This window comes from Plectropomus leopardus, chromosome 13 (genome assembly GCF_008729295.1).
Source record: "Plectropomus leopardus isolate mb chromosome 13, YSFRI_Pleo_2.0, whole genome shotgun sequence".
Taxonomy (NCBI): domain Eukaryota; kingdom Metazoa; phylum Chordata; class Actinopteri; order Perciformes; family Serranidae; genus Plectropomus; species Plectropomus leopardus.
The window spans coordinates 9,135,024-9,162,306 of NC_056475.1; the positions used below are offsets into that span (position 1 = coordinate 9,135,024).

The window sequence follows — 27,283 nt, forward strand, 5'->3', positions numbered from 1 at the left end:
AAAGCCATCTGGAAGTAGCCAGGACACACAAGGATTGCTTTTATGCTACTAATTCCACTGGGAGGTGCGACATAAAAGCAAAGCATGGATATTGTGTTATATCTGTTGAAAACAAGCAAGTGGCCACAGAATACTAATATGGCTGGTCAGAGGGAAAAGCACTTCAATCCAGGGGTAAACAGGCTTTTTGGATGGCCCCCCAGAGGTTAGGGGGTGCAGGCTGTATTGATTTGCAACTATTAGTTGACTGTCTTACAGTCAGTTTCTGAAACACTCTGCAGACTTTCCAGCTGCACCAATGTGTGCATCTATTTCATCCGATAATGAGCTATTGGTTGTGTTTACATGCAGGAGGAATACTGATCATTGTCCAGAGTATGGCAATGTTATAATTCTTGGCGGCGTCCCTGTACTTTAGGATCACAACATCTCCAGTGTATGTCCAGTTGGGACCTTTTTTCATTTTTATCATGTCAAATGCAAAAGACAACATTTAGCCATAAAGTCAGATGACACTGCTGACTGTAGTCTTAATTAAAACAACATGGAGAATTATCCTCTCAGCCCTTGTTTTGGCTGGGATATAAACTGATACATCATTTGCTATTTCTATGTTTTGTTTTAGACAGATTTTCCGGCCTGAATGGTCAACACACATTTCATTTCAAACACAGCTCTTGGACCTGTATTAATAAAACACACCAAATCAGCCAGAACTGAGATCTTAATCATAGTCTTTTTAAGAGTTGGGTTTAATTTAGGGGTTTGAATTGAGCAGTTAACAAAACATCTGGTGGTGTTAAACAGCCCACTTAACAGTGTCTCTTTAGCCTCTTTTGCATAGTTCCCAGTAATTTACAGGAGCAACCTTTTAGGTGCCGTGAGTGATTTTAGCTATTCACACATGCACCACATTCAGGGACATTTCCATCTTGCACCTTTTCACACGTCATGGCAATGTGGGAATAGATGGAGGAAGGGAAGAGTCCAGCAGATGGCAGTAATAGAATTCTTATGGATGCTAACCTAATAAAAACTAAATGGAGCTAGGCATAATATATGTGTACGCAGCGGAAGACCTTTATTATCTTTAGGAACGTTGTGGATGAGAAGCTGTTTTTGTCCCATACCAGTGTTCTAATAATGTATTTAATATCCTGCAAAAGCATTGCTTTAAATGTTAGACTGTAAACAAATTGCAGATCGAAATACATCATCAGGGAGCCTTGTAATTGCTGTGCTTGCTCCTTGTGAAAGTATCTTTTGTCTCGACGGACGTAAACCTTTACCTGCTTGCACACAGTCTGCCCTTAAAAGCAACCGCATCTTTAATGTTGAGCAAGTTATATTAAAAAATTACCCCCTGTATAGTTATCATAAGACCATGTTGTAAATATGCATTTTTGCTGTAAAGTTGGGCATTTTAACATAGGGGTCTATGGGGATTGACTCACTTTTGGTGTCTGCCTCAAGTGGCCATTCGAGGAACTGCAGTTTTTTTTGCACTCGTGCATTGGCGTCATTTTTCAGTCCTGGAGTTTGATGAAAGCATGCGAGAAACATGTAAACAAAAGTGAACAAAACATTAATATTATAGCTCTGAAAGCCCTGTTAGTTAATTTATGCCTCAGGCAGTCTGTGTGGTGTATGACTTAACCCTGCTTCTTTTAATCCAGTATCATCTGTATGCACTGACCCAAAGTCAGATTCCTTGATAAACTACTTTAAAAGGCAGTTGCATGTAAATGTACCCAATGGAAGTTTCTAAGACAGAGCTTTTGCTTCACGATGTGTCCACTAAATATGCAAACACATCTCTGTGGGTTAAACTGAAAGACATAAAGAGTACAAAGACATAATGAGTGCACCCAGCATGACATCAGCACACACACCACAGATACAGTTGTTTCTGTCAAACTGTCACCCACTTTAAGACTTACACAAACCTTTGAAATGTTGCATAAAATTCGATGTAAACTGGGGATGTTTCCATCAATTCGGTTGAAGTGAATAAATCGGCTCCTTGAACATCAAAAAGCAGATTGAGCTGGGGAAAAAAAGGAGAGTGTCTCACCCATGTCACATTTGCTGCCTGTGGCACAGTTTAACACAGATCATTAAAGTTTCATCTTCACCAATGTTAGAGCTTCAGAAGATGATACCAGGCTGAGTGAGTCTTAACTGGTTGTTAAGTAACTGCGTATTTGATAGTTTTTTGCAGTCAAAGTGATTAAAAATGACCTGTCAAGCTGCATTTCCACCAAATACTTTTGGTATAGTACTCTGAGAACTGGTATGTAACCCATATGGACATATGGGTACTTGGGTCTGGTTAGAGTTTCCATCACAGACTGTACTCTTGTAAGACTGCTCTGTTCATATGATATTTTCATAGCTAAAAAGAACAGACTGGAGAGCTCATAGTCTCTGTTGCATAAGATGAGATATTTGAAATAGCAGGTTTGTGCATTAACATCCTGAAGAGCAAGAGTCAAAATCTATCTCTTGACCAATCGTGAGAGGATTTTTTTTACACCGAGATTGCGCTATAAGGCCATTACTTAGTCCCCTCTTAATGTCTCTTTTTGTGTTTTTACACAGAACCAAATGATGCTGGCATCATGCAGTGTGTGATTTGAATCAAAAAAGGCACGATATGTAACAAAACAGTGATTGCCTCTAGTGCGACATGTAACATATGCGTCAGCAGTTCTTTATAAACAATAACAGTTGTGTTAACTAATAATACTTGTAAAACTCGCTTACAGTCTCTGTTACACGTCTGTCCATCTCCTGCTCTGCTCGGAGTGTAATGAGGTTCTTGTCCTCATTGTTTTGCCAGTTTGCACACAGCTACTTTTAAAATCTCCTGTGGTGGGTTGTACGCTTAATACGCCATCAAAACATCACGCTCATGCCGTTCATGCCCGTGTTTCTAGCTTCAACTTTTAGAATTGGATCAGTGTGCTTAATGCCTCAACAGAGGTGACGAAAAAAACAGGACACAATTGGTCAGTTCTTTTGATACCTTCTATAACCTTTGACTATGGAAATGCAAATGTAACATTTATATGATGTAACGATTAAAACTGAACTGAACTGGACTGCTTGCGGAAATGAGGCTCAAGTGTTTATGGATTTACCTTATTGGCATCACTTGTAGAAGATTTCTGCTTTGTAAAATTCCACAGCCACAATACAGCTTATACATGCTAGAACTAACACATGATAATTAAAACACAATCTAACGCCATACTGGTTAATTGTCATGCAATCTGGATGAATCAACTTCCCTTTTCAAGTAAACATAACACTCTTTAACTTCTTTTTGTCAGCTTTTTTAAAGTATTCAACTGATATACCACAATGCACAAAATTAATAAGTTCCACAATCAATAAATGAAACGAAAATACACCAGCAAATACTTTCCCACATAACCCCACGAGGTAACAGTAGGAAAAGAGAGTGGGAAAAGGGCCTACTCAGAGAGCAACAAGAGAGGACAGGCGAACTCTTTGAACCGTACATTCACCGTTTGGCCTATTTCTGCCTCAGCTGATTGTATCCCCCCCTCCACCACCACTTCCAACCACACATATACACACTCACTTCCCTACTTTTGGCTGCCTGCCAAGAGCTGTCATTGCCTCTACAGTATCAGTTCTGCTGTATCTATATCCAGAGCTGTGCGGAGACCCGTGCACAAAGTGACGGGTCTGCAGGAAGAGAAGGGCTGGCAAAAGATCTTGCTCAAAAAAAGGAAGATTAATAACTTTTTTTGCACTGGTTTTCATGTTTAAAATGAGCAAACCTCTTAGAGAAACTTGAGATTTATATACTGTTAATAACATTGTTAAATACCATAGAATTCCACAGTTTTTGTTTTACTTTTAAATGATCAAACACTTCAGTTACTTATTGTGTGTGAAAATCACTTTCTCCCTGTCTGTTCTCTATTTAGGACTATATGTGTCTATGCATAATGCAGTTTGCATGCCGTAAGCAATGTCTTTCAACTTTATTGTAGCTCAAAATGAAAGCAGCTGATGAAGGCAGCCAGAAAGCTGAGCTCAGGCTCTCATAAATGATAACTAATTGGATCTCAATGTCATCTGTGCTGTGGGTCTGGACAGAATCTGAATGGGGGGGATTTTCCTCATCTTTTTCTAACTTTGCTCACCAAATAATATCCTTGCTCTGACACCCCATTTGTGGAAAAACAGATGACTTAATGGAAAAGAGTTAGCAACCTCTGCATGGTGTCATTTGGCAGATAACACAGGCTTGATGACTACAAGTTCTGTGGTATTTTGAGGTAAGTTTATTCCCCTAAATAGCTCTTGTTGTGAGATTTCCCTAATTGATCCGATTTGCCTGTTTGAAGTCAGCACTTATTACGTTTTATGTGGAAGATTTAACAGGGTGGAAGAGAGGGTTTTGGAATCAAACAAAATAAACAAGTATGTAAATCAATGCACCTGAGCGCAGTAAAAAAAAAAATAAAAAAGCGTGTTTCAAGCATTTCCTGTTGTTTCACCATTTGGATATCCTATCATCTGCACTCTCAGCCGTGCCCCCCTGTTGTTTCTGTTGGCTCAGCTTGGCCTCTTTCCTGAGTTGAACTGACTCCTATCAGCAATAGCTTAACAATGTTCCAGTTGTCTTTTTTGTCATTGTATTGATAACTAATCTTCACAACACATAGTAGAAACCACTGACTTTAAAACGCTCACTTTTTAGTCTTATTTTCTGAATCATTTTCGGGGGAAAAATACACATATTTCAAGCTGCAATGTTTCCAGATTTTGCACCAAGGGTGTTGAATTCAGGTCAACTTCCAGTTTAGAATTCAGTGTAATTCTCTGCCAATTTACACTTTTCCCTCCTTTTTTACTTGTCACCATTTTACTGCCCAGGTGATCACTGTATTCCCTGCTTTCCTCTCAGGCCCTGTGACTCCAGCCTTAATAAACTCAGCATTGCCTTTGACAATGTGTGACTTGAAAGCAGGAAATAATGGGCCCTAAACACTAAATCTTTACAGGTTATTGACCTGGGGAAAGGGAGGGAGTGTGTGTAGGGGGCGTCCACTAACTCCTGCCACAATTTCTCTGTTTGTGTGGCCATTTTGGTTAACTGTATAAAAGAAAATGGAGAACAAGGACAGAAGAAGATGACTAGACAGAAGACAGTGAAATGTTTTGCAATGTAGTAGTCAGTAGTTTCCTCAGCATCTGACAAGAATGCTTATGCTAACATGACACTGGGTGAATGCACTGTGTCCATCTTGCAGGTTTTTAATGAGCAGGAGGTCAATGTCTTTTGTTACACTGGTAAAAGTTCCAGCGACATCCTTAGCTTTTGCTTTGGTTTCATTCTCTGGCACTTCTTGGCAGTCATTTTTTGCCTGCTACTGCAGGAGAGCAAAATAAAAAAAGCAGGGCAACAAGTGTTGCTTCTGTGTCTAGATTTGGTGCAATCACCTTAAACCTCAGCTCACCACCTGCACCCCCTAGGCTGCAAACGACAGCCAAAATGAGTTTTCCTGCCCTGATCCAGCAGCCATCTCATCCCTTCCTCTCTTGAACTATAAATGCATTTACAGCACTGTAAAGAGGATGTCAATTGCTGGATTCCCAGCAGCTGGCAGGGCAACAGTCTGCAGTGGTCACAGGGGTAAGGGTTCAACTGCTGGTCAGAGTCTCAGGTCTGTGTGTCTCTCTTCCCAGCACACATAGAATAAAGCCAATATTGTATGAGAATGTACTCCCTGCCCTGCAAGCAATGCGGCCTATAGCTGAAGATGTCAGCCTGTTCAACATGTTCCATGGCAAGATATCTCTAGGAATTAAATGCCTTCTTTCCACATAGTTTTGCATTGTGTCTAAAGCCCTCGTTTTCATGGAAATGTATCTTGTTACACATGAATAAAAATCGCCATGCAGAAAAGTTCATATTAAGTGTTTTTCAACATCCAGTCTTGTGGATGTTGTTGATGTTATGGTGTATATAGAGGAGTACAGAGACAAAGCAGTAACAATTATGCATCGTGACAAATTAGTGAGGAGTGTGGCTTGTCAGATGTGTTGCCAGTTTTATCAATATTGTGCTTAAAGACATATGATCCACTATGCAAGCACTCTATATGTTACACTACAGGCATGCTACCAGACTTTTAACTTAAAAAATGTACAAATAGAGCTGTTTACGACTTGTTTTGGGTTTTTTTCACAATTGTCACAGTTTCTTCCTTTATGAGGTATCTTAAAATTTAACCTGTATATTGCCGTACTTTGGTATTATATGGATAGTGTTTTTGCAGCCGTCAGATTAGCCACATTGGAAAGATGGATAGATAGACACATGCTATCTATCTATCTATCTAGCTCTCCAGATGATAATCCTTTGTCGGGTTGTCTCCATGGTCTTGCCTCTAGTGCTTTTCGTTATGTTGTTTGTTCTATTAGAATGAACATTGCTGCCTTAAGGTACCACTAGCAGGGCTTTAGTTTTATTTTTATGCGGAACATGCCAAAATCTGAAAATATCACTCATTTCCAAGCATTTCTTAAAAATGTGTTTACTGCTAACACTCCCTGGACACAGTGTACATTGCAATAAAGATCCAGAACTGCTGTGTGGTTGTTTGAGCGGTGTTGCCAGCTTCTGTTTCATGTCAAACTGCTTTGGAAAACTGCTGTTGAGTAAAGGAGCAGGTTTGAAGTTTTCGGCAGTAGAATCAGGAGCGCTCACTAGCTGTTGAAGAAATAAACAAGGCTCAGAGTTGAGCTCCTCGGGAAGAATTAAAAGAGCAGAGCACAGGGAAAAAAATGTCAGGGTTTGAAAGATGTTGCAGCAGCTTTAAACACTACACCTGCAAGATAATACTGTTGAAAACACTGTGACCTCACATTAACTTGTTCTTAACAGTGTTATCTGTAAAAAGCTGTTGTCAGTCAGATGCAGAAGCATGAGAATGCATCATCAGAGTCTTTTCCTATAGCCTCTGCTTTTTTGTTGGTCATTCTACTGGTTGCTCTTATGTGACTAGATTATACATTAACTTAACTGCCCCACTGTTTTACCAGTTGCTCTAGATTGACCCTGTATTGATTGTTATGTCAATAAGAGCTCTCTGACCTCCAGATTCGACTGATATCAGGCATGATTACTGATTAGATTAATAATTGTTGAATAATACCTGATACTCAGAAGTGACATCAAATGTGTCTAAAGGGTAGTAACCTTTTGTGGCTCCATAGGGAGCTGCAGGATAAACTGCGTCAAGTGACTTTCGGGTCTGAAGCAGGCCCCCAGGAAGTGTACTGGGCATGAAAGCCAATTTTTGTAGTGGCTAAACAGTGGGATTACATCCGTTTTTACATAGACTTCCATCAGACTTAGATCGTGAAAGAGATATCTGAATATCAATTGTTACATTTTTTGCAAAATGACTACTTTAAGTATCAAATTTGATTCATTCAGTCCAAAAACCATTTGGAAAAATGAATGGGGCTCCTTCTCTGATGACATATTCAGTTCTCTTTATATGTCCATGTTCTGGAGACTACACGTTTGCAAATCAACAAACTCTGGAGATGTAGAGTTAAAAAGAAGTCAGTCTCATAACCCATTGACTACCCATCTAATGCCAGCACGCCTTTGGGGTAACGACCAATAATTTGGGAGATCTGGTGTGATCATTCCTGCTAATCTCTGCATGCAGATACGTTTTTTAAAAAGCTAATATTAAGCTTAACCACAATCAGATGATAGCTGTAGGGTTCTGAGATTAGATTTTGGACAATGCTTTACACATCTCCACATAGACTTTTATCTGCCTCTCTAACGTGATGGTCAGTACTGAGACTGAATCAAAATGCTTCTGATACCAAAATTTGTCCTGTTGTCTACAAAGTTTGAATATTATATGCACTTATCTGTTTATAGAGATTAGAAAGATGTAAAATTACCAGATGCTAGCAGCTTGAGCCCACATCAGTCTCAATTAGCATACCACACCAGAATCTCTGTGTGGATTGCCAGTGGTCATGTGGTTAGATTTTGACAAGGTAGAATATTTTGACTAAAAAAGACTATCAATTTTGATTATTTTTCCTTAACCTGACAATCATGAGTGTGAAGTTATTGGAGTACAAATCAGTTAAGTGCACTTTAGACAATGGAGAGTGAACATCCACCACCAAAAGGCAGACATTTGGAACACTTGGTTTTCATATTACAGTCCTGTGATTCTGTCACTGACTGCAGTAATTAGCAATTTTGCTGTCTATGTTAGAGGATGTGTTGTAATTGCCATAGTTCCTTCTTTGAAAGGCAAATCTTGAAAATCAAAAGCCATTACATACAGTTGCACACAGTTGTGCATTTCACCAGCAGTCCACCTCATATTTTAATATAACTCTTTGCAACTTAACATTTCCTGCATGCTGCTTTCAGTATGCTTAAATTCCATCTATAAACTTTAATGTAGTAGATGTTTTATTTTAAAGTTTTGTCCAGTATGGATCTTTGATAGTATTGTCAAACTAAAATTGATCCCTTGATAGCTACAGGGTTAACAGGACTCTTAATACTCATGTACACAATGCTGTAATGGGGACAGATCTGTAAACTCTTGTCCCATTAGTATTGCAAACTGCTTGTGTAAATATGAGCACTGTGTTTTTTATTGACATCTGAGATTATTCCTTGGTAGTCATGTGCCTAAAGCTACAAGTGGCACAATGCATTCCCAAGGACTGCATTAATTTATTTAGACAGAAAATTAATTTAGAGTTCAATTTAGATTAATCTTAGTCTGATCAAAGCCTCTATCAACAAACGCTGTTAGACTCAAACTTCAGTAGGTCATTCAGGCCAGCATATATTTCACCAGAAGCCCACCCACCCCTGTCCAACCAGGATCTATTAATACCAGGCCCTGAGGCTTGTGAGAAATGGTCCACTTTGGCATTGTAGAGCAGCCTAACTTACTTCCTGCCTCTTCACACCAGGAGAGCCCCGGGTGGTTCCTCTATGCATCCAGCTCTTGTTTCCTTCCTAGTACTTCTTCACAGACATCCATGTACCCACATACACACACAAATGCACACATCCACCAAAGGCCCTGGAGATATCCTCACGTCTGTGGCCTGCAGGAGCACACGGATACATGTCAAAGCCCCATTTTCTCCTCTCTTCTCGAAAACAGGGGGGGGTTCAAAGCTGAAAACACATGGCACCTTTCACCTCTAGGGGCAGCCAGGGAGGAGGGGAGGCAAGGCTTTGGAGAGAGTGGGGGTGTTTTGAAACACTTGGTCAGTGTCTGGCAACGGCAGGGTAATTGCTATTACTAGAGAGAGAGGAATATATAGTCGTTTGTGTTCTTACACCTGGGAAAATTCCAAGTTTTTACAACCTGGGTCTTGTTTTCTTTCTACTGCCATTATTTCCAGCAGTTATGATAGCATTTTTCTACCATTTTCATTTTACAGACAAACGGATGCAATGCTGCTTGACAGTTTTATTTCACAGACCATGGGGCATCGCAAACAAAAGCAATCAGACAACAATAAACCTTTGGTTTAAAACTGGCTTGTGTGAAACCTTTTGCACCAAGTTGTAAAGTTTTCTTGCAATTTCCTCATGACCTAGTTTCTCTACCATGACTCAAACGTCTTCCGATGGAAAAGATGGCCAAAGCCTTTAAAATAAGGTCTGTTAAAAAGCCTTAGATAATCACTTGATTATGATACTAGATGAAAAGTCGAGGAATCACCAAAGGTACAATTCATCCTCTAGGGAACATGAATATCTAACCAAATTTCATAGCAATCAATCCAGTACTTTCAAGGCATTTCATTTAAAACCAAAAACGTCAACCTCATGGTGGCACTAGAGGAAAAGAAAAAGGATTAACATGTTTTATTAGGAATCATCCTCTTGGGACAATGAATGCCTGTAGTTATTGTCAATGTAATCCATTTATTAGTTTCAAGACAATTTATTCACAACCAAAAATGGTGACCTCATTTTGGCACTAAAGGAAAAGAAATGGGATCAACACATTTTATTAGGATTCATTCTCTGGGGATAATACAAGGCTGTAGATAGTGTCATGGCAATCCATCTAGTAGTTTCAAGACAATTTATTCAAAACCAAAAATGTCAACATTATCATTGCGCTAGGGAAAAAGAAAAGGGAACAATACATTTTATTAGGGTTTTTCCTCTGGGGACAATAAATGGCTATAGATTCCTGCAGATAGTGTCACAGCAATCCTTCGAGTATTTGTTAAGATATTCCAGTCTTGACCAATAAAATCAAGTGAATAAAACCGATAGGAAAGTAAAAGACATTCAACTGGGCCATGATGAACAAAGGTAAAAGGAATTCCATTTAAATAACATAAATGGCATCTCAGTCAAAATCAAGCCAAAAACTCATGTCAAATCAGGATACGGTCTCAAATAAACATTTGTTTTAGAAGAGATATGACACTCTTATCATTATGTCACCAGTTGTCCAAAGCCCATACAAACACAGTGTACCCAATGCCGCATTAACACTAATGTGGTTGTACTTAATCTCCAAAATAAGACGTTTAGAAGGCTAAACAAATATCTAAAATGATGCATCATGTCCATTCGTGTCAGTGCACATTCTAAACCAGGTTTCTCTGACGTCAATACAGTTTGAAAGTAAGGAGGACAGGAGAGAGGGAGAGGTAGACGGGAGGAAGGGACTGCAGGAAAGGAGGGAGGAGGGATGGATGTGTGGACTGAGATGCCCTCGATCTCCCAGGGGGCAAAAGCTCTGGAAATGGCTCCGTCGTTCAGAGAAAGTAAGGCTAAGGAGAGGGAGAAATAAACAGTACAAAAGAAGAGGGAACAGTGAGGGCAGGAAACTGTCTGTGACCTACTGGACAAACAAATTGGTTTGCAGGCAAAATGGATTAAGAGGTTGAGCTGGGCAAAAAAACAAGGGTGACTGATGTTGCAATGTGAGCTCATCCATTTTGAAGGGGGGGCTGAATTTAGAGGCTTCATGTGGAAGTGTCTTGTGTATTTTCCCCGACTGTCTGTGTGTATGTGTGTGCATGCAAACGCTCCGCAAGTCAATATTTGTCTGCTTTGCCACGTCCCTAGACATCCCATTCGGCGCAACAGACCGTAAAGCTGTCAAATGCGACCTGAATATTCTCTGTCTTCATCTGTTTCCTCCTTTTTCTCTCCCTCCCTCTTCCGCATGCTCTCTCACTTCCCTTTGATTTCTTTTTCCTCTCCGTCGATAACAATATCATCGGGAGCAAACATGTTCCTGTGCTTTTGATGGCTTGTCTGCCCCCCCTACCCGCCTACCCCCCCTCACAGAAAGGCAAGATTATGTCCTCTTATCTGTAGCGCTGTGTTTGCTCACACCATAAAGTCAATTCTGCTTGTGTGAGTCTGAGTGACATTTGAGAGAACCGGCACATGTTTTATAGTTACTGCAGTATCATCTACACAGTACATTATCTATGTTCCATGTGCAGCTACTTTGTGTTTGACCAGTACACTTTGACTGTAATTGTCCTGTAAGGTTCTTCACTACCAGACACATACTGTCTCATCCTGTCCCATCCATGTCTTATCATGTGTATTAACATCTCTAAAGCTTAGATCAATCAAGGCTTAAATCAGAAAACTTTTGTTTATACTAGCGTGAGACACACTGTGGCAAATGTCTACATAGATGGTGCACAATAGCGAGCATGCAGGCCTTTATGCTCAATGCATTGTTGGTTGTAATCTGGTACAAAACTACAGGAAATGTGGCTAGCTAGAAGTCAACAAGTGTCACCTGAAAAACGTTAACAGAAAAATAAGCTGCCTGCAAACAGAATAAACATCGCTAAACATTGTGTTGATGTACTGAAATACTAACTTTTGCTTTACTCAAAGTTTAAATTATTTTTGACACTTTTTCCATGAGGCTGTTTTTTATCTTCCTTTTACAGCAATCTCTTTAATTCTTCTACACCTTGCTAGAAAAAATATCCTCTTCTTTCCCCAGAGCTTCTTCCGAGCTGGCCACCAACATCATTAGACACTGATATTTAGATCTATCAAGGTTATGACACTGAATGACATCAGGACAATGTCTAACGCCAGTGTCAATTTGACATATAATATTGACAAAATGTTGTCAACACTTTGTAGGTTTTAAGTTGTCCTGTTAAGTAACCAAAATCCAACATCTTCCAAACGTCTAATGCCGCCATCATATTGATGTAGAATAACGGCATTTAGTCATAAGGTATGAAGGCTATGATGAAAATAGTAATGTTAACGTCCATACATAATGAAATTTAACATTGTTAGCTATCTTAAATATTATCAATACCTTTTTCATCCCGACCAAAATTTAATGTCTATCCAAAGAGTCCATCATCTTTATTATATGCTAGCTGGGGTTATTTCCCTTCGAGTTCCAAATACACGTTATACAAAAATATTTCATATTCCGCAATGAAAATCAACATTAGTCCTATTAGGAAACATATTGTCTGCATGATTAGCTGGTAATTTGGGCTACGAACAAAGCTAGTTAGCCAGTTAATGTCGTTGGGTTGTAGGTTAGAATTTGCTATTGCATGTACCAAAGCTCAGACATGTTGGCATTGCTGCTGTGCCTATTGCTGTCGAGATAACAACCAGTTTAAAATCAGATGTCATTAATGAATTCCATGCATTGTACATTTTAAACTTTGCAACTTAATGCTACTTTTTTTTCATGTATACCAATAAATATTTAGACAATATTAGATATTTAAACAGCTTAAATTCTGAAAGCTAAGACGCATTTCTTTAGACAGCTATTTTCTGTCTGTGTTATTCTAAGAAATCATCAGATTTCTTTTTTTTTTTTTTTTTTCAAATCATTAGATCAGAGCTTTTAGGATTTTTTTTCTCAGCACTAGTTTTCAAAACAGTTCTCTGTGCCAAAATAAATTGTGAGAATTCTGTCGTGATTGCGTCAGATGTTGAAATCAGCCACCTCCTGCATGTTGCCATCTGTCAAATGCTTCCTGCTACACATTAAGATTTATGTCAGCTAAAAATGCATTTACAAAACTCTACTCCTGCATATGAAAAGGTAGTTAAAATGACAGGTTTACCCCCATTACATCCCTAAATGGAAACCCCTTTCAATTCAATGTGTGCTGCAAGACCTGTGTAATAACGTGCCTGTAGTTGCGTTGACTTATTGCAAACTCAACCTGTGTGTGTGTGTTTATGTGTGAGTGTGTTTTATTATTCTGAGAGGCAGCCTGGCGCGGGCCCAGTCTTTTCTGAGCCTTGATAAAAACGTGCTGGGAGCATGGCGGTACACACCTACTCCACTACAGGGTACAGGCAGTACTGTGGCCTGTCCTCTCCAATTGGCAGTCTCTGTGCTGCTGTACCACTGATAAGAGGCTGGTGTAAATAAAACTGTACAGCACGGCTCGTTATAACGCTGAAGGTAGAGCGAGGCAGGGAGGAAGAGAGGGGGGTACGAGTGAGAGAGAGAGCGTGCGGTGTCTGTACTCATTGTTCTGACAGCATACTGCGTCTGTGTGTGTTCCTGCGAACGTGTGTGTGTGTGTACTTGTTTTGCTATTTGTATGTGAACCAGATTGACTTTTAGATGCATCAAAACAAGAATCCTTTTATACTTTTGATGTAATTTTGCATTACTTTTATTTTAGTTAAAGGTAAAGATTAAGGACATGAATCAAATGGAGACAGTGGAAGTTATTTTCTGTGCTCCTGAAAATTGCTAGCGGAGTCAAACCAACATGTGTGTGCGGGGGAGTCAGAGGGGGGATGTGTGTCTGTGTGTGTTTATGGATTTTTGCTGTTTTTTGGTACTGAGAGTACTGTCTTACGTAAGCCATTTATGTAGGCTCAGTGAACAGCCAGGCTATGTTTTTGTTGGTGACTGCGCTTGTCTGCCTCCCTCCCTCTGTCACACACACACACACACTCACACACACACTCTCCCTAATCTGTCTGGCTGCCTCTCTCTCGCTCTCGCTCTCTCTCCTGCCCTGTTTACACTGTTAAAAACCACTGAGTGTGATATTGGTCGGCCATGGACGCATACACTGTAATTAGCCTTTTTAATTTCCCATTTAGCCTCCCTGACTCCTGACAACAGATCATTCAGCCACTTCCTGCAGAAATATGTGCACATACAGTAAACTGTGTCCTGCCCTGCAAGAACCAACACTGCACAGGAATTGGAGTAGGGGTAAAAAAAAAAAAAAAAAAGTTAACCTTTGCATATTCATGTTACTAGCCAATCAGAATGTCAGGCCTCTGCAACTTGTTTTTAATATATCACCTAACTTCTTTTGTAAAATGAAGTAACTTTTAGGGTCAGCATGGCCTGTATGTTTAAGAGGGAATGTGTGATAGGGGAAATTTTACCTGAGACAGGTTTTTAAGACAGATGGAACCCCCGACTTCATTCTAACACAGGAGACGAGAGTATAAACCCTGATGTAACTCTGATTATAATTTCAAATTTGCAGTTTTCAGTTTTCTTGTAACATGTTGTTGAGTGGAATCTTGGCCCAAATTGTCATCACAGATTTCAGTGTTGCAGTGTGTACTCTAGACACAGTTTGGGCCTTTTTATGCAGAAAACGAGAGTGCTCTCCTCCAAAATCTGACCACATGGTTAACTAACTCTGTGGCAGTCTTAGGTATTTATTGGCATAAACTCCAATTGGCTTCAGTTTGTAGTAATGGAAATATGACACCTGGGTGGAGCAACAAATTTTAAGTAAGTAAAAGATCTAAAAAGAAGTAACCACTGTAACATTGTCTCTGGCCTGTAAGTTTTTGTAATGTTTACTAACCTGTTTTGCGGCCCATCTGTTATGTGGATTGTGGCACACCATTTAAAAAAGAAAAACATGCTAATTTTGGTCGGATAAAGTGTCCCAACTAGAATTAACAACCCATATTTACTTTTTTTAATTTACTTTTTTAGGCAGCGTCCTCTAGTGGCCAAAGTAATTATTATGACAGCAAAGGAGGAAGTCACGTGTAGTAGAAAGAGGAAGAAAGTCTGCTTGGGGGGTGGGTTTGAACAAGCACTGGACTTTCATCCAGGAGATGAATGTTTGTGTCCCATGTAAAAGAGGATGTAGAGTTATTTTACGTCTGTAACCGTTCGTTAGGTTACCTTAGAAACAAGCATACTAATGTTAAGCCAAAACACGATGCCTCTTGTAAACCTAATAACAGAGTTTTGTTGCCTAAACTTAAACTCGTAGTTTTGTTATGACCGTTTCATAACGTTATCAACATGTTTAAAACCGTGACCAATGGTCCTATATAGTATTCTATTATCCACCAGTAGTTGTACAAATTTAGGAAATCCTATGGGTAATATTCAGAGGTCATATAGGTAAGAGGACATGTTGGACAATAAACATGTTAGCCCAATCTTAACAATCTTATGAAAATGTTGTTTGTTTTTTTTTTTTGTCAGCCACTGCAACCAAAAAAGCACAGTCCAAGCTTCAGTCCAAAAGAAAGTAAACTTAGCATGCATTGTTGGTCCCAAACTTTTACACAATGCACAACTTTGTTAGCTCAAACTAGATGTTACTGATATTATTCACCAGCCACATCTCTAACCCGAAGGACAGCTGGTTCTCACCGAATGGGGCTGATACATTTTATCATGAGAAAGTACAGGTAAATTCCACAAGCTGACTACAGTGTAGTCATAAAGACAGCTGGCAGTCTATTCATATGCACCAGAGCTGTTTGTTTACCATGTTGTATTCACGTGTGATGGATTTGGCATTTTATGTATTACAGCAGGCTCATTCTCTTGGAACAGTCAAGCTCTGTTGTTGAACCTTTCCTCAATGTGGAAGCTCTTAGACAGGCTTTTCCCCCCTTTTTTTTGTTTAATGGATGCTAAATAGTGTCATGCCATCTCATGCAAGCGGGCATGTGAGACCATTTGACAACTGATTTTGATGACTGTATTGCAAGAAACAAAAGGTCTTTGCATGACTTTGCTGATTTCCTGAGAAATTTGCTCTTTTAAATCTTTTTTTCTATTTTTTTTTTCACATTGCATTTTCATTTAATGTCAAAAACATGTTTAGCTTGAAAAACTAGATTTATGGCTTCATAAGATTATGAATGACCGCAGCAGATAAATAAGTAACACTTTTTCTTTATCTCTCATGCTGGATGAAATGTTTAGTTCTGGTATCAACATGGTGGCCTACTTTTTGTGTGTCGCTATGAGCAAAGACAGTCTAACTCTTATGTTTAATTCTGCGATTGTCTTTGATAAAAGATTCTGTTTAGACTGCGATCCCCAAGAGGGGACATCTGTTGCAGACTTAGCATATATGCTCTACCTGTGAAAGAAAGTAGGTTGGAACAACAAGTGTCAAGTCTGAGTGTGGGCATATACAGTCTCAAAAAATATTTAGTCTTCAACAGGAGGCACAGAAAAGCACCCCAAACAAACAGGGCCTTTCTCTGTCTCTGACATATTCTTTTGAATGAGCAGAGCTTCTGAATGGTGGCATTATGAGATCACATAGCGGAGCTGGGTGATGTGAGTGTGGTGATAGTGTGTGTGTTGTTTGAACCCAAACTCACTTATCACACCCACAAACCCCCAAATTGGCACTGAGGTTACTTTTCCTCTGCTTTCCGTCTCCGCATCATAACGTAACGATGGTTTGCATTCAGGTTCCATGCACACATGGAACGAGTGTAACAGCAAATAGGACAATGCACCATTGCACACCACATTATTTAGGGAAATGGGAGAATGAGCACTTAGTATGTCAGGGGAAATTACAGGCAAGGGAATGCACCATCACTTCCCTGTGAGGCCTGCTCTAATCCACAATCCTCATCACGTCTACGTGGTGAAATGTTGCCAATGTTGGGGGAAGCCCACAGTAGTTAACTTTAAGTGAAACACTCTTGAATAATGCCAAGGAAGTGGTGAGAGTACCTAGAGTCAACTAGACCCAACAGTAATCACAGGTTTTATTTATAGAACACTTTTACAACTAAGTAACAAAGAGGCTTACAAGTTGAACAAATATGTGAATGATAGGATTGTTATATTGTTTTAGTGTGAGGTGGCCAACCATGTTGCGTGATTGGAACAGGCTGATTCAGGCCATTTTTTCTTGACTATGTTTCTTGGCTTTTGATTTTGGACCTTTAGACTTTAATAACTTGAAAAGCTCACATTTCCATACACTAGCAGTTTCTGTTAACTTTACATCCTGAACAGGATTAAAGACTAATCCCTCTTAAAGGTCCAGAGTGTAGGATTTAGAGGGTTATATTAGCAGAAACGAAATGAACTATATATATAGAGATTTTTAAATAATTAAATATAAATCGTAAAATAGCGTCGCTTTGTCCGTGATATATATATATATATATATATAATATATATATATATATATAAATAAAATAGCGTCGCTTTGACCGTGCGCAATGCCAAAAGGCACTTTTCATGTGAACATGAAATGTGGCAGGGCAGCATCGCTGCTGGTAACCATGTAATACAAGTAGCACGAGGGCGCCTACAGGGTGGGTGAAAGGGGAGGTGGATGGGTCGAACAAACCCGTACTTTGATGCAGTAGTCTGGTGTTGGTTTCCTGTTTGAATGTGATGGAGTATTTTTTTTTTTCCCGGCATGGGTTGCCATATGTTTGTGTTGTCTTAACATAACTATAAGCAATGTCATCCCACCATGCGCATTTGTTGGCATCATGGTAGCGGCTTCCTGGAGCATCAATAGCAGATTCACAAGGATTCCAATCTCGTAGTATGTAGACAAGGAAGTCCACTGACAAAGTGGCAACATGCAACGAGTTGGAATTAGAACTTGTTGTTCTGTATACATAATTGTGGTGTTACCCTCAAATGAGCTCTTTATGCCGAGAGAGAGTTTCTACTCGTCCATAGAGATTGATGCATCAACATGTTCCTACTGTAACCCAGAATGGACAAACACTGGCCGTAGATGGCTCATACGCGTTTTTTCATAGCATCACTGCATTGATTTGTATGCAGTATTTTTATAGGTTTTAATCACCTGGTTAGTTTGTTTAGGAAAGATAGTGACCTCTGCTGACAATCTGGCCTCAGTCAACACCTCTAAACCATGAACAATGAAGGGATAGTAACTGGGAGTTCACTCCTGGCACACAGGAGAAGTTTCAGCTGATTGCTATCTACAAACCTCACCACTTGATGCCACTAAATCCTTCACATTGCTCCTTTAAAACAAACAAGTTAATGTAAAAATGCACAAATCTTTCCCTTTCAGGAAACAAAGGAACCTGATATGAGCCTTCTGCTACCTACAGTAGCATATTTTTTACAGCTACAGCTAAAACCAGCATTTATATCAGAAACAGTAGCCAATCTAACTTTAAAAATCAGCACAGCACACTGAGATTTGTGCCTCTAAAAAGTTAACAATGTGGCACCACACGAAGGAAAGTTTTCTTTATCAGGGGGATGCAGGGCCTGCAAAGACAGATCAAGTTTACAGTATATACGGGGCGGTTATATTGCTCTTTACTGCCAGGCTTTGCAGGAAGTTTACTTGATTGGCAGGGAGCCCTCTCTGGCTTGTTCTCTTTTACAGCCCTTTATGAAATAACTGAGCTACACTGCGCTGCAACAACAGTTGTGCAATATTTCAGAGAGGGAAGCGAAAAGGGAAGCGGCTTCAGTGGCGTGTGGCACCTGATCACCATCCCATCCCCACCTCCCAACATGAACACAAACACACACTGACTTAGCATGGGTTGTGAAACTTTTATTATGTCAGCTATGGGCTGAATCTGTGGAAATGTGACACAGGACTCCCTACCAACAGAGTAGGCTGGTCTAACATTTGGAGATTCCTTTTTGTTTGGCATTGGTCTTTTTGATTTTGTGGTGGTTCCTTTTTATTTACTTCACTTTAGCTTTGTGCAGATTAAAATCCTGCTTACCAAAATATAAGATAAAGTTAATGACCTGTGGGCCAAATCTGGCCCCAGACAGGGTGCCAGTCGGTCCCCTACCCATGTTCTAAAGAAGGAGTTTACATAAGGACCCAAAGTTCATAAAGCAGACAGGCCCCTAATCGCCTAAAATCCTAGAAACGTCCTAAAACCCTAGAAATGTAATCCGAGAAACATCCTAATAACCTAGAGATGTCCTAAAGTCTCAGAAACATAAAAAAAAATCAGAGAAACATCCTAAATTCCTATGACTGTCCTTAAATGCAAGAAACATTCTTAAATCTAAGAAATGTCCTAAAATCTCAGAAATGACCAAAAAATCAAAGAAATGTCCTAAAATCTCAGAAATGTCCAAAAAAATCAAAGAAATGTCATAAACTCCTAGAAATGTCCAAAAAATCAACGAAATGTCATAAACTCCTAGAAATGTCCTAAAATCCAAGAAACCTATACGGGGCAACTGTGACTGGCCCCTGGCCCTTTGTCCTTTTTTAAAAAGTGGCCCCAGGCAAAGCAAGTTAAGTATCCATGCTTTAGATTCTACAGTGTATATGTCTGGTTTGACTGGAGTTTTTGTTCACAGAAACACAGAAACCCATTATTTAGAACATGCATGACAAGAGGAACAGCTGATGTCAAGTGTGTGTGTCCTCAGTCCCAGTTACCCCGTCTCTCCTAACTAACAAGTCCACCCTCTTGCGATCAAAGGGGCCTCAAGATTTATCGCTTTAATTTGGCAGTGAAAATGGCTGATGGCGGCTGTTACCAAGCGGAGGGCCCCCTGTTAGCACTTAGCTGGCTAACTAGAGTGACGGGCATCTGGCTGGGTGGCTGCCTGGCTGTGTGTACCCGGGGTTCCTCCCCCTCTTTGCCCCATGTTGACCTCACACAACTTTATTCTCCTTGAAGCAAGGCACCATGCAGGCATTTCCTGACAATTTATGTCCTTGTGCCACAAGCAGGGGCATGCCCTGCACTAAAATCCTATCCCTGGCCTATATAGCACACGCGTCTTGGCCCCCCAGAAGACTGGTTATAGTGTTGCACCACTGTCTGTGCAATGGAGTCATTACTTGTGGTTACCATGCTTGGGTTAAGCTGATTTATACAAATCATGTACAGTTTACAAAGCTGCAAATTGTGAATGTGTTTTCCCACCTTCCAGGCAGCCACTGGTGTCCATTCTTTTCCTTTTTGTACCAGATTAGATTTTGCTGAATGTTCTTTTCCAGGAACACATTTACACACATTCACACCTGGAAACTGCCCAGTACAATCACATTTTGATCTGTTGGCCACTGAGGAGCCCACCTGGGGCAGCCGAGGGTTAAGTACCTTGCTCAGGGGCACCTCTGTGGTGGCAATGAAAGAAGGGAAATGGTAAATTGAAACTCCCCTGTCGTGAAACTTACTTCTGGCATGATATTCACTAAAACAGACGTCTGTACTTATTTTCAAGCAAGATTTAACTGATTACAAATTGATTTTCTTGGATTACAGAATAGTATGTTAGAAGCAAAAACATAATGTGTAGTGAGCACTAACATTAGTCCTTGGGTAACACCTGATGGAGTCGGGTTTCACTTGTATGGTCATAAAATTGCCCCTGCAAAGGCAATCAATGAGCTCAAATCGATCTGATGGAAGGAGTCCAATGCAGTTTGGCAGGACTATGGTAGCACGTAAAAAATGATAATTACAGTTGATCCAACAATGATGAATCAGGGAGTTAAAGAAGCAGCAGAGGGACTATGTGATTAATGCAAATTAGGGACATCAGTGAGTGTGTTGGGGGATTCTGTCTACATCTCCACTACATGTCTTGTTCTCCAAAGGTTAAGTAGCTGCTTTTGCCAGCTAATTCGGCCATATGCTCATCTGTGCATTTGACACTGGCGCACCATACGCTCGCACTACAAATTATGCCTCTTGAATATGCAGCCAATTAAAAAGGACATTGCTCACCAGCTCAGTCTATTGAGTCTAAAGTTGTAAAGTGGAAAAAAATCTTGTGATATCACAGACGAATCTAAGATGTACTGGTTTTAAAGGTTGCATTGCAGCGGCTTATGATCAAGTCACGCTCACTTGTGCAGCCTACCGTCTTTTGCATAACTTGTTGCATAAGCACTGGCAGGCACACTCTGTCATGAACGGTCCGTGTCATTTCTGCTTTTGGTAGGGCTTATTACAGTACAGGCCGTTCCCTAATGTCACTGCGGTTGCAAAACCACACAAGCCATCTCTCCCTGAGTTTTTTTTCTGTCATCTAAGAATTGGCTTCCTGTTTTCATTGTGTTCTCTTTCTCTCTCTGGAGGTGTCGTAACCCAGGAGGACGTGCCAAGAACAAACCAAGGTCTGGTCGGGAGAGATCGCTCTGTGCTTGCACTGGAAACAGTTGCGCACACTCGCACACATGCACACACGCACGCCTATTTTGCACACACACAATATCCAGATGTTAACTCTGTGTGCGTGTGTGTGTGTGTTTTGTTTGCGTGCGTCTGTTTGATGTGTGATGTGTATGGCATGTACAGTGCTTGTTGCCAAGCCATAAAAAGTCGTTTGCCTGGGCCTGATCTGATGTGCCCTTCAACAGCAACCTGTATGTGAGCATGCCAGGCTCCTGTCTCTCATTTTTATTGTTGTACAAGGTTGTACACTTTCATAAAGTATAGGTGAACATGGCAATCCAGACCGTCACTCAAGGGCTACACACAAGCAGAATGTGTGGTGCAGCTAAAGTGGAGGAGTACTTATCAATGACTTGAATGTGTCAGCCTTGCATATTAAGGCGACACAGTTTGTGTGCACACCAAATGCATTCCTTTGGGCCTACTGCAGTGTATATATTAAGCTAGATAGTGTTCACTTTAAATATCCATAGATGTTAAAGTAAGAGAAATGAGACTTGCAGAATAGAAGTGCTAGAGAATAGTGTGCATTTTGCTGCTTGCGTCACATGAAAAAAAATTATGGACTGATTAGTGCTCTTAGATTTTTTTATTTTTTTTTTGGCAAATCAGTCTACATCATCATGCATGTGTGGGGATGCAGATGACACCCCCTGCCACTGTTTGCATATTCACTATATTTAGAGCTGAATCTGACCAATCTGAAGGCAGATGGTTTGACTTTTCAAATTATAAGCTCCGTGCAGGCTAGATGGATAGATACAAATTGAAAGCAGATCAAATAATGAAAGGCTTAGCCTTCAGACAATACAGTATCACAATGCAAAACATAAGCATTTTGATGATGTCAGTCATTTTTCTGATATCAGTACTCTGCTAGGTGGCATAATTCTATTGATGGCAATGCAGACTTTATTTCATAACAAATTACAATGGTTTTCTTATTAACACATGGGTTGGACATGGAATGAGAAATGTGGTTATATGCAAGAAATAGTTTTTAAGCTTTCATGTGCCATCAGAAAGTGTTGATGAGGAAACATTTTTTAAATAACTGTGACTGAGATTTGTTCAAGCAGGACATATTTTCCTGAAACTTAAACTTGTCAGTGCTCTCTGATGGACAAACGTTGGGTGACATTTTTTGTTTCGTATTAGCTTACATTATTAGTAGTGAGCTCCTTAAATTAGCATTTTATTGGTTAAGATTCCCAAAGCTACCCGTAGGTCCCTATGTCCTAATATTTCCTTCCAGTTCACTATGTGTCCTTAACAGCTGCATTGAAAGCAAGAAATTTTGGAGTATGGATACCCTTCTGGGTGTGTTATGGTTGAATGTTTTTGCCTAAATCGGAATAATCAATGTTTTAAATGAAATGTATTTTGTTGCCACCTTAACTTTAAGATGCCCTCTTTTTCCTTAGCTTTTTCAAATGTGCTACATGAATGTGTAATAATCATCCACACTCTTGTCTCCTTCTTTGTTGTGCAGCTGGTGAGAAGGCCATAGTTTGTGACCAGTGCGGTGCCCAGTTCCAGACAGAGGAATCCCTGGAGGCTCATCGGCAGATCCACACCGGTATGAACACACACATGGCTAGACACGTCATCATGACACCAGAGACATAAACAAAAAGATATGAGCTCCTCTGCTACATCTGTTTGCATTGGTCGATTTTGTCCAGAGAGGTTCCACTCTGTGGAATTGGCTGCATTTAAAACGATACACACATTTTGGCAAGACAAATGCTTTTAAAATAGCAGTGAAGTAAAAGTAGCCAGATGTCTTGTAAAAACTTCTGAGTACGCACTGTAATTAGATCGCATTCAAACAGAGAAACACTGAGATCACATTGAATCATCAGGTCCCATTCACACTCCCAATCTGTTTGTGTATTTTCGCCAATCAGTGTGCGTGTTGTGGTGTGGTGTGTGTGTTGTGGCGTGTGGAGGCTCATTGAGCCCTCTCTGGCTAACTGGAGCCATGGATTGACAGATAGATAGATCACATCATCTTGGATTAATCCTACTCGCCCTAAATCAAGACAGACCCAACAGTAATCAACAAACCGGGAAAACTTGGCAGGCCGATGTTGTTTATCAGTGCTCAGCTATGAAGATGGGAAGATGAGGACGATCTAGGTGCCAAGATGTAAATAGGAAGAAGTAAATCCCCCTCCAGCAGATGTGTGATGGCCCAGAACAGTTTCACTGCTGGTGATGAACTCTTTAATTTGGGGGAAAGGATTGTCTCAGATTTCCACCACTGCGTTACAAAGATGGCGTGCTTGGGGCGAGGGCATGTGCTGGAGTATTGTGTTTGTGTGTTTGTGAGTCTTCAGTTTCTCTCAGTGGCATTTGTACATCTCAGTGGAGTGCGTGTGTATGTCTCAACATCCAACATTTTGGACAATAAGTCTAACGTAACACAATAAGTGTGACAATTAATCGATCTATGGATTACTTACGTGAAAGAAAATTCATTGCCAATAGTAGTTTCAGATTCTTGAATGTGAGACTTTGCTGCTTTTCATCATTTATTACAGTAAATTGATTCGTCTTTGGGTTTTGGACAGTTAGTTGGACAAAAGAAGCATTAAAGATGTCATTCTGGGTTACAATAAATTGTTTTGATCATTTTAATAATTTAATAAGTTAAAAAAAACATTTTCTAGATTAAATGATCAATTGATTAATAGGTAAAATAATCAGCATATTAGTCAATAATGAAAAGAAATGATTGATAATATTTCTCCATTATGTAACACACTACAGATAATGTTAAGCTATTTGCAACTGTAAAAAACAACAATAACAAGAACAAACAAATAAATACACATAAATAAATAATGACATAGCATAATTCATTAATGTAGCAGTTGTGATCCAAAGTTTGGTTGTCGTCTGTCATTGTATCCTACAATTGGTACATTTAGTGTACAAAATAGTATTGTTTGATTAGTTTCTTATATACTTACTTCAGCACGGATGACAACATTACATATAAACTTAGTTTTCTATAGAATTGTGTTAGTATATCAGTAAATGAGATAAACCGTAATTGAATTGAATAAATCTTTATTTCAAACATGTAAAAACAAAGCAAAACACACACATATAAAAGCAAACAAATGCAATGAACAAAATCAAAAAGAGAATAAAGAAGGCCTATCCAAAACTAAAAAAAAGTAAATTGTATTGTGCAGTGTTGACTATAAGATATTAGCAGAAGTCAATTTTTTTTTTATTTTTAGGGATTTTAGGGAGTTGCAACAGAAAAGGCCACGGGATCTCCAAGTTCAATAGGATCCATCCTTTGGTGACCTTGAATGTCCACAGGAAGTTTAACCTGGCCGATAGTTTCTGATATTTTACATACAGAGTGAAGAACATTGGAGAAATGCTCATGGAGTGACCAGATAAAAACAGTTACTTCTCTGTGGAGCATGAATGTGCTTGAGAATTTTCATGGCCCATTTGCCCAGATTTTTATACTTTTATTTTATTTTTAAAACTTAAGCCTAATAGTGGCATCTGAGGAAAGGTCAGAGAGGGCACTCACTAACCAACCCACTTTATCCACAAACAAAATAAGATGAGAGAAACGAGTGCTGCCAATGCACATTCAAGCCAGGAGCTGATCCCCCAAAATAGCCACACATCATCATTATCATCATCTTGTGTTTTGTCCTTCATCTGAAGCCGTGACCCCTGTGCTCTTGGTAGCTCACTTTTTACATGGCACCACTTTTTCTTTGCATCCACTCACACCGCCCCCCCACCTCCTCCTCAACATTTGAGAGGGTAAGGTGGGGCGGTGCAGTCAGGTCTGGGGGTTACTCCTGAGGGGCATGCCCTCAGCCAATCAGCCCGCTGGAGGTAAAGAAGGGTTAAACGAGGCTAATGATCCAACAGCCATAACAGCGGAAAGGAGCACTCTAAATATAGGCATTCCAGTCTGGAACGAATGGCGGGGGGGGGGGGCGCCGCAGCCAGGGCCAGACGTGTCTTCCTGCCAGACAACTGGCGCAGCAGCAGCAGTAATAGTATAGTAATCATCCATGTGTTGAGCCCCTCTGAGGGATCAGAGTCTGAAAAATGGGCTCTGGTAAAATATGACAAGGCACTTTCACTGCACCATATGATTCCCAGTTTCTCTGCCTCTGTGCACTTTGAGCTACTGTATACCTATATTATGACATCCCTGGCTCTAGATTTGAGCATTTGACACGTGCCCTCCACTCCCCACCCCTTGTGAAAGCATGGCTCTCATTTTCAATATCGGACTCACTGATTGCTGTCACGACTGTGACTCTCAAAATCAATAGTGAACTGAAGGTTGACAGCATTTAGCTGGTTGGTCTGTTTCCAGCAGGGGAGTGACTGATGGGATGAGTGCGAGAGGTAAACAAACAACTCCCTCTCTGTGTCTCTCACTCTAACTTTCTGGAGACTTAATAAGAAGTTGTCGAATTTGATTTGATGCAGCAGGTCATCAAAATATCAACTGTAACACTGAAAGTGCTGCCCTGGTTTTACTCCGGGAGTATATTTTGTATCAATTTCCTTCCTGATGGGCCAATCTCTCCAGCTATGGCTTGCTTGGAAATTTACTTGGAATATCAGATTTTTGAAGTCAGAACTATGTATCACAGATATTTTTTTTGCCCTATTTTAACAGGCATAGTACTGTATAAGTGTTTGGGATTTTTTTTTTTTTACCTTCCAATTGAATTCTCAGTGCTGTCCGTCATTTTGGTTCAGAACAACATGTTTCAACTACTGGCCAAATTACAATGAAATTCACTATGTATATTCATAGTCCCCAAAGATAATTCTTAATTATTTTTGGTGACACCCAACCTGTCCTGCTACCAGTAAAACACAAAAAATATTGAAATATAACTTATTAAACACATTCATGGTCCCCAGAGGATACACCATTTGATTGCAACCACACCATTTCTTTGATAGCACTCTCAGGCTAAAATGTCTACATGCACATGGGAAAGCTCATAATGTAATGGGCAGATAGCTATGACATTTTCAGAGTACATTTCATGGTCCTAAGAGGATGGACCATTTGGATTGTAATGACCTTGTGGACTTTATTTCCTTTACTTTTGAAGTTCTTAAGCTCTATCAATGGCTAAATTTGTACATTGTTATTAATTCGGACCAACAAACTTTTTGTATCATGGGATGTGATGAATATGGCATCCTCTGACTTCAAGCTGGGTTTTAGATTTTTATTCTGTTTTTTAGAAATGGCCTTTTTCTGTATGTATAGAAAATGCAAATACTGATATCTCAGCAGAATGTAAAGGGATGGACAAAACAAGATAAACGACATCCATTACAAAAGCAGCTCCGCTGGACAGTACTGTGTTAAATCAGACTGAGCCGGAAAGCTTAACAAACATGGATTTATTTATACAGAAATGTCTGTGTGTACAGTACCCAAGACACAAAACATCAGAGAGGGCATGTGGTGGGAGCATGGGGTTACTGTTGGCCATCAAAGCCAGATTTGATCTCTGCCTGCCTCTTGGCAGCGCTTCAGCCCTTGGCTAATGTTCTCTGATGACAATATTTGGCCTCTGAAACTGTGGCTGTTTCTTGCTGCTTTGAATGGGAACTATTGTGGCATCTCCTCTGTTGGCCGGATCAGCTGCAGTCTGACTCAACCTCTGTGTCTTTCTCAGTTTGCCTGTCCGTCTTTTGCTTTTTAACAGAGCTGCGTTTGGTATATTGCACACCTCTCTGTGTTACTCAACAGCCCTTATGTATGTGTGACGTATGGCAGGT

At 40.0% G+C, this 27,283-nt stretch overlaps 1 protein-coding gene across 1 annotated transcript in view; it reads left to right on the forward strand.

The window, feature by feature from the left end:
- The window catches only part of zbtb16a (zinc finger and BTB domain containing 16a), a 178,619-nt gene that overhangs the window by 84,880 nt on the left and 66,456 nt on the right, over positions 1-27,283 (forward strand). The window contains exon 4 of the mRNA XM_042500051.1: positions 22,968-23,054. Coding sequence (XP_042355985.1) covers positions 22,968-23,054 — 87 coding nt within the window. The remainder of the gene's footprint in view (positions 1-22,967; positions 23,055-27,283) is intronic.